At 26.6% G+C, this 12,516-nt stretch overlaps 1 protein-coding gene across 3 annotated transcripts in view; it reads right to left on the bottom strand.

Annotated features, from left to right (window-relative positions):
- LOC101241649 (protein mono-ADP-ribosyltransferase PARP4) overlaps nt 1-12,516 on the bottom strand; it is a 199,269-nt gene that overhangs the window by 22,395 nt on the left and 164,358 nt on the right. For all 3 annotated transcript variants that reach the window (XM_065793816.1, XM_065793817.1, XM_065793818.1), the window contains 3 exons: nt 10,803-10,913; nt 8,047-8,157; nt 1,791-1,892 (listed from right to left, as the gene is read on the bottom strand). In XM_065793816.1, the coding sequence (XP_065649888.1) occupies nt 1,791-1,892; nt 8,047-8,157; nt 10,803-10,913 (324 nt within the window). The remainder of the gene's footprint in view (nt 1-1,790; nt 1,893-8,046; nt 8,158-10,802; nt 10,914-12,516) is intronic.

Below are 12,516 nucleotides of genomic sequence, written 5' to 3'. Positions count from 1 at the left end.
TGGCTTGTAAAAATTCATTGTAAATAGCTTCGTACAGTTCAAGATATTTTGTGGAACGTCTTCCCTTCAGAAACAATCTGCGATAGGATGATTCGGCATCTTTAATAATAGTTTCTTTTTTTTTAAGCCATCGCGAAATCTGACTTTGTGTTACACCAAACGACTCTGCTATAGTTTCTTGATTTGCCTCATAACCATAGGCGTTAATTGCTTCTGCTTTAAAGGCAGCAGTATATTGGTGGCGTTTCTTACCAGCTAATTGGCGAGACTCTTCACTTTTTTTCATTTCACTAACAACTTTGTTGACTATATTATTGAGCACATCTTTCACTGCTAGAGTGATAAGTTCTTCGTTTCTTTGAAGAACTTGTGATTGTGAATGTTTACAATCTTGTTTGCTAATTCCGTGAATAACTTTAACATGAAAAGCTAGTCCTTGTTGGCTTTTAAATAATTTTTTGCAATGTTTGCATTCAACACTAGTTTCAACAGCTTCTAACGGCAATCGGATTGCACTCATTTCTCCTCTGTGCATAACATTTTTTGTGAAACCAAACGCTGCCAATGTAGGCTGCTTTCTCTTTATTATCTTTGACATTATTATTATTATTTTATCAGTATCTGAAAATAAAACTTAAAAATAAAATAAACATTTTAAATAAGGTATTAAATAAACTACACATTAAAAGCGAGAGAGAGAGAAAAAAAAAGAGAGAAATAAAACACTTCAGAGCGACTTCTAAACTTTATGTTTTTATGTTCAAGTATTGAGGTTTAGGTTTTGCAATACAATGACTTCATTACTTCATTAAGTCATTGCATTGCAAAACATAAACTTCGATTTTTGTTGTTTTTGTTGGTTTAAATTTAGAAATATATTTAAAATCTTTAACTAAATAAAATTCTAATTTTTTAAATAGTTTATCAAGGCTCAGGAATATGCTTACATATGCTTATTTTTTTCCCAAATCTGAGCCTCTATATGCTTATAAGCGTTATGCTTATAAAAAAAAAACATGTATTACAACCACTGAAAAAAAAGAAATATTTATACTTTCACATTTATTTTGTGTACATGCATGAAAATAAAAACAAAAGTAAAAGATAGTATCAAAGCTATCAAAAAAGGTACGACCACCACAGATCAAAAAAGGTACGACCACCGCAGATGGCTCTCAATTGGTAAATGAACTAAGTGAACTTTTTTGTGTTTGATAAAGAAGATATATTGAACTCATTGAAATACAAATACAAAAATACAAAAAGCTCTTTAATTGTATAACTGGCATATAAAATTTTGGCTTTTTTGTATGAGCAAAAATATTGCTAAAATACAAATTTTTCTACCTTGTGCGCATATTTTAAAACGCTATATATATATATATATATATATATATATATATATATATATATATATATATATATAAGGATTATGACTTTTTTTATGGTATATAAGCAATATAAGTAGTATACTGCAGGCAGTAGCATTATGACTTTCTGAAGCCTAGAATTTTGCTAAATTTTATGGGAATTTTTAGAATTTTCTGAATGTTTTAAGAAACCTTTGAAACTTTCTTGAATTTACCGGAGTCTTCTAGAAGTTTATGAAAATTAGCAAAATTTAGACCTATATATAATGACAGCAAATAAAAACAATAAGATGATTGACTACAAAAATACAATAGAATGCTATATAACACTATTTAAAAAAACACAACTAAAAATATGCTAAATTGTATTTACCTGGTCCAAATAAGAACAATGTATTTACTATTTAAAATTGTATTTACCTGCTCCAGATAAGAACATTGATTGTGCTGATGCTGGTGGTGGCGGTGGAAAAACTGAACTCTTTTTCTTCGAGTATGTTTTATGAATGTTCTTTAAATGTTCTGGAAATAATATACACATAATTAAAAAAATGCAGCCACAACGTACATTTAGAATCGCATAATGTTCGCTGCAAACCTCATGTGAACTAACTATTGTGAACTCCAATTTACAGTTCTTGAACATTCAATACAAATGTTCAAATAGCAAACATTAAACATTTAATTCATGTTCTTTGCAAACATTCTTTTGATAGCTCTTGAATATTTACTTCAAATATGCAACAACGAACACAAAAGTTTCTTTTTTTTTTAAATTTAAACGTATTGGTTTAGATAGACATTCTGTTTAAATCTACATTTACTAGTTTTTGTTTAATGTAACGCTTTTTTGAACTTACATAGCACTTATTTATTTAACAATTGTTAAATAAATACTTAAAAAAAAAAAGTAAAAAATTCTTTTTACTTAAGTACAAATTTTCCATGTTTTATGGCTGAATTACACCATATTAAGCTTATTTGAGAGCCCATGATTTAACAATTACATTTCAACCATAAGGCACACAATTGGCCTATTTTTTACATTACACTAAGGCAAATTTTTTGGTATTAAATTAAAACAAGGAGCTAACTGGCACTATAATAATATTTATTATCTAGAATAAAAGCTTTGCTTCATAAAAAATATTAGTAATTATAATTACGAACTCAATATTGTCTCAATGCATAAACTTTAGTCCCGATTAACTCCTTGTTTAGATTTCATAACAAAATATTTCTATTAGTCGTATGAAGGAAGTAGTGTAAAGTTCTTTGCAACAAGTTGAAAATTCATATTTTAGATTTTTAGCATACATATTAAATTTTGTCTAAAAAGTTGAAATAAATTATTATTTATTATGATAATTGCCTATGATACTCACAACAGTTGACAACTTTTTGTCGATTTAAATATTAGGTTTTTTTAACTACGTTAAAACTGAAAACATTGCAATATAAACAAGATGCCTTCTTAATTTTCCAAATGCTTTACTCTAATATTACAGGCTCATAGCCAATCTAAAAGGTTATTGCAAAGAGGAGGAAAAAGAGTTCAAACTTTTAATACCAATATTTATATATGTATATGTATATATGTATATGTATATATATATATATATATATATATATATATATATATATATATAAATTATGTCAGTGTATTCTACAAATAAAGTGCTCAATGTTCTTAAAAAACAGAGCAATAATAAATTAGTAAAAACACTTACCTAACTTTTATCTTTCCCCATCAGTAGGCTCATCAGGAAGCCTTCCTGATTAGCCTACTGATGGCGTAAACATGCTGTAGAAGATAAAATTTAGATAAGTGTTTTTACTAATTTATATATATATATATATATATATATATATATATATATATATATATATATATATATATATATATATATATATATATATATATATATATATATATATCATGACAAGCAGGGGGATGATGAAGGTAGAAATTTAGAGAAATAAAATAGAAAGAACCAAGTTCACACAACCTTATATAGTCTGTTCTTATCTTAGGAAAATATTTCAGGGTAATGGTGTTTCCTAAGTATTCTTTAGCCTCTTGCACAATCTGGTACAAGTAAGAATTGTTTTTGAAAATATTGAAATTAAATCTGTCTAATGAGTTAATGTCTTCATTGCACACCTAAAAATTTTCAGGCCAATGTTTTTTAAAATTAGAAAATATTTTTCTTTTGGCGCCATAGTCTTTCCTGTTAGTGTTTGCATTAAATGACTAATGTGTCTCTCATATATGTGTCGACGACATAAAAGCCACATAATGTGTTTTCTGACCTACTTACCTACTTACAAGTTCAATTATGTGCACCAGTGTTTGAAGCAGTTGTGTCAGTACAAACAACAAAAATGTTAGTTTCAATTTCAAATTTTTCTAGTACCTAATAATTTCTTTTGCCTTTTTTTTTGGTCTTTGCCTTTAGATGAATTTGCCTGGAACACTCTTAGCAGATACACACTCTATATCACTACTATTATCATCCTCAGGGGCTGTCACACTTACTGCAATCCTTTCCATTTTAACAGTAATATTATTTTTAAGTCCCATTCATTGCACAATTTACTATCAAAGTGAAGCAAGAGTTTCTTACCGATCAAAACATTTTTATAACTATTTCTAATTTCTTCACCTTTGCTTTTGATGGTATGAAAACTTTTTCTGTGGGTTCCTGATTTTGACAAAATGATATTTTCCAAATCATGCCCTGCATACTTCAGAACTGAAGAAAGAACTGCTGTATGACCCTTCACACCAAGATGAAATCTTGCAGCAACTTCGCTTGTAGCTTTTAATAATCCATCCCCTGATATTGAGAGGTGCAGCTCATAAGATCCTTTTTTGTTGTTGTTGTTAATGGTACAGGGGACTTTTTATCTTCTTCACTAGATACATCAAAAAATGAATCAATAGATGAATTTGACTCAAATTATACTGATTCTGTGTCAAAACCAGAGACAAAATCATTTTCAAACAAATTTTTATCCTCTATGAACATTTCAAGTTTTTTATCTAACTCATTTCTACGTTCAATTCTCTTCTGATAAACCATGTCAATATCCTCAGTTAGAGCCATTTTCCTAGTAGACTTTAGGTCAATTAGGAACTCAATGTCCTATTTAATGGCATCAGCAGTTTGATTGTGGTCTGTTTTGATTTTCATTACAATATTTTTGCAGCCTATGTCAAAAAGTTCATTTGAAGTTTTTTTATAGTTGGTTTCAAGAATTGAAAGAGTTTCTTTTGAAGAGAAGTTCAATCTAATATAGAAAAAAATAAAAACAAACAACAAAGACATAATTAACACATTTAAACTTTAAAAGATGCTAAAATTTAAAAATATACATTTATTGTAAACAAAATAAGAAATTCTTACTTTTTGAGATCTATTTGCTTTCTTCACTTTTTGTTGAACTTTTCAATCTTATCTCTAATGGTCCGCCTTTTCATCAAGAAGTCTTTTTGAAATCCCGCTCTGGACCAGATATTTACTACTTCTTTGACAAGACAATCTTTAATACCTGTCTCACATTTTGCACCAGGAAGTTGACATATTAGTTGATACCCTCCTTTCTGCATGGAGTAACTAATATTTGATTTTGTTGACTTATATCTTAATTGCTTTGAGGAAATAATATGGCAATATCTTCTTAAAATGTCATCATTTGTTGGTAACTGGTATTTGGGAAGCACTAAAATTGGTCTGTTCAAAAGATACAATGGTCTCCTTGGGTTTTTAATTTTTTTTTCCACGATCAAATTTTCTTTTTATACAGCTTGTTCTTCTGCATCGTTTATTGTTTATTTTCATATTAATATTTATATATCTAGAAAACATAAACTTTATTACTATATTGCTTTTAATAATATGTTTTAACTATTCTATATGGTATTAAAATACTTGCTTATTTATAAATTCAAAATAAATAAATGAGAAAGAGGTAGAAATGTATCATTTAGGTGAAAAACCATATAAAAAAATCCAAAAATACCTGTTTTTTAGCTTTTACACCTAACACTTCTCAGGGTCTACAAACCTTTAAATTTAGTAAATTTGCTTATTTTTATGCATATAACCCTAATATATATATGGGACACCCTAATATATATATATATATATATATATATATATATATATATATATATATATATATATATATATATATATATATATATATATATATATATATATGTATATATATATATATATATATATATATATATATATATATATATATATATATATATATATATATATATATATGTATATGTATATATATGTATATGTATATATATGTATATATATGTAATATATATATATATATAATATATATATATATATATATATATATATATTTATATATATATGTATATATATTAGTTAGAAAACATCAATTAATAAAGGAAATTAAAATCATAAATTTAAACTTTTTTATTTTCATTTTTTTATATTTTACCCACAAATTTACACACAGATAAGAAATTTACCTGTAATACAATAATATAGTATAAAATAATTTTTTTTAAATTAATTACTTTTATTTTTTAAATAAAATGAACCTAAAAATAAAAATGTATATATATATATACACATGTAACAAAAGTTTTTCAAAAAAAAAATTTTACGGGGTGCCCCAAGGCCCTTGAACACTTAACTGATCCCTATAACTATCAAAAAAATAGTTCTTCAAAAATATATATCATGTTGGGTCTCAAAAGAAACAAAATTATATAAAAATTTTAAAAATAATCATTGTTTTATGGTCAATTTGTGAGTTAAGCCAATAAATATTTTTTAAGTTGTTAATAAACTTAAAGTTGTAGATTAAATCACCTCGATTGCATCTTTCATTTAGTGAGGTGAGATAAAGATTTTATAATCTGGCTTCGCTGGATAATGCTCTAAGAAGCGGAATTTCTTTGGTGACGCGGTTTTGAGCTTTTTTAAGTTTTTAATGTTGTGTGCAGAAATTCAATACAGGAGCAGCATACTTGAGATAAGGTCTGACCAGTGATGTGTAAAGTCTCTTCCAGACTTGTGCATTTTTATAGAGAAAAGCTTTCTTGAGTTGACTAAGAACATAGTTAGCTTTTGATGATACTATTTCCACATGCACGTCCCATTTGAGGTTGTGTGAAATACAAATGCCAAGATCTCTTTTGTTATAAGAGGAATCAAAAAGCTGCATCCATTGTGGAGTCAAGATATAGTATTGGTGGTTGGGATTTTTGTTTTTGGTTAAGTATAAGATAAGGCACTTTTTGTAGTTAAGACTTAAGTCCCAGGTTGTAGTCGAAGTGATTTTTATTTGATTTATGTCGTTCTGGAGCATAATTGGGCTGTCAGGGGTCAAATTGGCGGAAATAACTTTTTTATCATCAGCATATAACTTAACTTCATTGGATCAACATAACTTCATTGGATTGCTAATGAGGTCTATAATGTCATAATTGGATAAGACAAATAGAAGAGATCCTAGAACAGATCCTTATGGGACACCACTAGTGACTAGTCACCAATCTGAAGTAGCAGAACCCATGCCAACTTGCTGTATTCTGTTAGAAAGAAAAGACTTTATCCAATTAGTAGCATATAAGAGACACCATAACCAAAAAGTTTGTTGAGCATAAAATCATGAGGAGGTGTTTCAAACACCATATATAAAATATATATAAACTAGAAAATTCATGGGTGCCCATTTTTATCAACCTTTTACACTTGTAAATGATATTTATTTTGAGATGTGAAGTAAAGCCAGTGAAGGCAAATAAATCTTATATATATTATGCATACCTAATGAGTGTTTATAAGTGAAAAAGAATTTAAGTTAAAAATTTAAACTTCATTACTCTTGAGTCCCTAATATAAGGGGGAGAGACATTTATTATTTTTGCAAAAATTCCCCTTCCCTCTCCTCTCCCGTGTAATAATTTTTAATTGTTGTCATAAAAAACTTTATATCTGAAAACTAAAAAAAAAAGTCAATGAAAATCGGCCTTAAAAATTAGAAAATAATTCATTCAGTCATCAACAAAAACAAAAACTTTCAGTGCTCTGAATATAGATGGACTATTTATTTAGAGAAACTAGTTTCCTGTTTCAACTATGCGAAGCAGTGTTTTATAAATATACAAGAGTAATAAATAAATATACAAGAGTAATAAATAAAACTGTTTTGAATTGACAGTTTATAACAGGTTAAGTCTTTTATAAATTGTACATTTATGTCAGTCAAAAATAAAACTAGCTTGTTTATCAAAATCACAAAGAGCTTTTGCTTTTTAATAAAAAAATTTAATTTTAAAATCAAAAATATTTAGTAAAAAAAAGTGTTTCTTTCTTTAATGAAGTATTGTAAATTGTGCTATTTTAAAATAGACATGTTTATATTTTTTATGTTTTAGTCGTAAAAGCTGTACATTTTCACTTGCTAGAGTTTTCTGGATGTTTTAAAAAACCTTTAAAACTTTCTTGAACTTTCTGGAGTCTTCTAAAAGTTTATGAAAGTTTGCAAAATTTAGACTTATATATAATGACAGCAAATAAGAACAATAAGAAATGATTGAGTACAAAAATACAATAGAACACAATAAAACACTGTTTAAAAAAACAACACAAAAAATATGCTAAATTGCATTTACCTGGTAAGCAATCCTTTGACAACGTTGGTTCAGGTAAAGGTTGTTTTGCTCCAAATAAGTACATTGATTGTCTAGGTGGTGGTGGTGGCGGTGGTAAAACTGAATTCTTACCTATTAATCATAATATATACTTATAATATTCAGTAAAAATACAAAATTAAAAAGAATATGCTCTCTTCATTCATAACTTAAAAAGTTTGAAACAATCAAAATTAACTTTAAAAGATACAAAACAATTTAAAAGTAAATTGACATAAATTTTTGTATAAGTGTTGTAATATATACCCAGCTAACAAAAAATGTTCAAGTACATTTGACAACGTTGGAAACATTCAAGCATGTTCTATAAAAAAACGCTTTTTTACAATGTTTACTTAGGTTAGCATAACAATTGCTGCAAACCTTATGTTAACTAACTTTTGTGAATGCCGATTTACAGTGCTGGAACATTCAATACAAATGTTCAAATAAAAAACAACAAACATTTACTGATAGCTTTTGATAGCATTCACTGCAAACATGCAATAATGAACACCAAAGTTTTTCTTTTTTATTAATTTAAACGTATTGGTTTAGACATTTTTTAAAATTTTAACTTTCTGTTTGAATCTATATTTGCTAGTTTTTGTGTAATGTAATGCATTTTTTTAACTTACATAGCACTTATTTATTTAACTATTGTTAAATACTTAAGTAAAAAATTATTTTTACTTAAGTACAAATTTTCCATGTTTCATGACTGAATTACACCATATTAAGCATATTTGAGAGCCTATGATTTAACTATTACATTTCAACCATTAGGCGCACAATTTTCGTAATGGTTCACTCCAAGGAATCATTATGCAAGTTGTGAATAAAATTTAATACCAAAATATTTGCCTTGGTGTGAAATTAATCACACCAAAGCAAATATTTTGGTATTAAAATTTAAACAAGAAGCTAATTTGCACTATAATAATATTTATTATCTGGAATAATAGTTTTGTTTCATAAAAATATTGGTAACTATAATCATGAATTAATATTGTCTCTGTGCAAAAACTTTAGTCCCAATTAGCTTTTTGTTTAGATTTCATAACAAAATATTTCCATTGTTTATTTTTTTTAATCCCTGTTTATTTTCATATTCTTGTTTTTTTTTTTGAGTTTGTACTATTTACAAGACCTATCTTCTAATTTTAACCAGAGTGAGCCTTTTAGTTGATCTTATATCATTTAAGAACCAATTTATGATATTTATTTGTTAATATTGTTGTTGTTCTTGTTGACTATTATTCGTACTTAAATTAAGTCCTAATACCCGACTAAAGGAAATAAATTTAAGCAGTATCATAGGTTCAATTATAGGTAGTATTGTTTATTTTAAGTTAAATAATTGAAATAATATGATTCAACTTGTTTTACATTTAGATAAAATGTATTATTTAATAGTATTGTTAATGTATAATTTAATAGTATTTAGTAGTATAATATGTATTTAAAATTATATACGTGTTAAATACGTATACAATTTATATACATAATTTATATACATATTATATCATAAACATGACTATTATTTGTACTTGACTAGTTGACAAATATAAATAATTTATTAATCATACTTGTCAGATTCCACTAGTCAACTCAAATATGAATAATAGTCATGTATACAGGTGCACAAAAGCTTTACATGTGGAAGTTACACATTATATGTTTAAATACTTTAGTTCTGTTTTAGGTGAAAAATATTATAACATCATAGTCAAAAATAGTTATAATGAAACAGAACAATATGCATTGTCAGATATACAGACCAAAGTGGTTGGCTGCTAAGTGACATCTTTAGCAACAACCACAACAAATCAACAATCAAAGCAACAACGACACTGAACTTGTTTTGAATAACAACTTTATGATATAGTGATGATGGTGAAGATGTCGAGCAACAGTTATTTTTAAGTTAGCGCAACTCAGAAAGAGTTTTATGATTAATCTGATTCAGATTCTGATGTCCCTGATAAAAACATTTTGTCAATCAGAGATTGATTATAAATCTGGCATGCAATATTTTTATCTGGAATAAATAAAACTTTGTTACAAATACTAGGTGGTCTTGAAGAGGACAAACAAGGCAATTTATTTGACTTGGAAATCGTTTTGAATATAGATGGGCTATTTATTTAGAGGAAATAGCTTCCTGTTTCAACTATGCAAAGCAGCGTTTTATAAATATACAAGAGTGACTATTAATAATACTTTCATTTATTGTAGTTTGTATAAGCTTGAGTTCATGTATAAAACTGTTTTGAATTGACAGTTTATAACAGGTTAAGTCTTTTATAAATTGTACATTTATGTCAGTCAAAAATAAAACTAGCTTGTTTATCAAAATCACAAAGAGCTTTTGCTTTTTAATAAAAAAATTTAATTTTAAAATCAAAAATATTTAGTAAAAAAAAGTGTTTCTTTCTTTAATGAAGTATTGTAAATTGTGCTATTTTAAAATAGACATGTTTATATTTTTTATGTTTTAGTCGTAAAAGCTGTACATTTTCACTTGCTAGAGTTTTCTGGATGTTTTAAAAAACCTTTAAAACTTTCTTGAACTTTCTGGAGTCTTCTAAAAGTTTATGAAAGTTTGCAAAATTTAGACTTATATATAATGACAGCAAATAAGAACAATAAGAAATGATTGAGTACAAAAATACAATAGAACACAATAAAACACTGTTTAAAAAAACAACACAAAAAATATGCTAAATTGCATTTACCTGGTAAGCAATCCTTTGACAACGTTGGTTCAGGTAAAGGTTGTTTTGCTCCAAATAAGTACATTGATTGTCTAGGTGGTGGTGGTGGCGGTGGTAAAACTGAATTCTTACCTATTAATCATAATATATACTTATAATATTCAGTAAAAATACAAAATTAAAAAGAATATGCTCTCTTCATTCATAACTTAAAAAGTTTGAAACAATCAAAATTAACTTTAAAAGATACAAAACAATTTAAAAGTAAATTGACATAAATTTTTGTATAAGTGTTGTAATATATACCCAGCTAACAAAAAATGTTCAAGTACATTTGACAACGTTGGAAACATTCAAGCATGTTCTATAAAAAAACGCTTTTTTACAATGTTTACTTAGGTTAGCATAACAATTGCTGCAAACCTTATGTTAACTAACTTTTGTGAATGCCGATTTACAGTGCTGGAACATTCAATACAAATGTTCAAATAAAAAACAACAAACATTTACTGATAGCTTTTGATAGCATTCACTGCAAACATGCAATAATGAACACCAAAGTTTTTCTTTTTTATTAATTTAAACGTATTGGTTTAGACATTTTTTAAAATTTTAACTTTCTGTTTGAATCTATATTTGCTAGTTTTTGTGTAATGTAATGCATTTTTTTAACTTACATAGCACTTATTTATTTAACTATTGTTAAATACTTAAGTAAAAAATTATTTTTACTTAAGTACAAATTTTCCATGTTTCATGACTGAATTACACCATATTAAGCATATTTGAGAGCCTATGATTTAACTATTACATTTCAACCATTAGGCGCACAATTTTCGTAATGGTTCACACCAAGGAACCATTATGCAAATTGTGAATAAAATTTAATACCAAAATATTTGCCTTGGTGTGAAATTAATCACACCAAAGCAAATATTTTGGTATTAAAATTTAAACAAGAAGCTAATTTGCACTATAATAATATTTATTATCTGGAATAATAGCTTTGTTTCATAAAAATATTGGTAACTGTAATCATGAATTAATATTGTCTCTGCGCAAAAACTTTAGTCCCAATTAGCTCTTTGTTTAGATTTCATAACAAAATATTTCCATTGTTTATTTTTTTTAATCCCTGTTTATTTTCATATTCTTGTTTTTTTTTTGAGTTTGTATTATTTACAAGATCTATCTTCTGATTTTAACCAGAGTGAGCCTAGTTGATCTTATATTATTTAAGAACCAATTTATGATACTTATTTGTTAATATTGTTGTTGTTCTTGTTGACTATTATTCGTACTTAAATTAAGTCCTAATACCCGACTAAAGGCAACAGTTGTTTTTAAGTTAGTGCAACTCAGAAAAAGAGTTTTCCATTTAATCTGATTCAGATTCTAATGCCTCTGATGAATACATTTTGTCATTCAGAGATTGATTACAAATCTGGCATGCAATATTTTTATCTAGAATAAATAAAACTTTATTACATATACTAAATGTTCTTAAGACCACCTAGTATTTGTAACAAAATTTTATTTTTCATATAACAAGGAAAAATTAGACAATTTATTTGACTTGGAAATTGCTCTGAATATAGATGTGCTATTTTTTTGGAAAAAACAGTTTCTTGTTTTAATTATGTAAAACGGCATTTTATAAATCATACAAGAGTAATAATTATTAATATTTTCATTTATAGTAGTTTGTATAAGCTTGTGGTGTCTATTTTAATAG

The sequence above is a fragment of the Hydra vulgaris genome, chromosome 03 (genome assembly GCF_038396675.1).
Source record: "Hydra vulgaris chromosome 03, alternate assembly HydraT2T_AEP".
Lineage (NCBI taxonomy): Eukaryota > Metazoa > Cnidaria > Hydrozoa > Anthoathecata > Hydridae > Hydra > Hydra vulgaris.
Note: the sequence above shows the minus strand (reverse complement) of the source record. Positions and strands in the feature narration are given on the sequence as shown.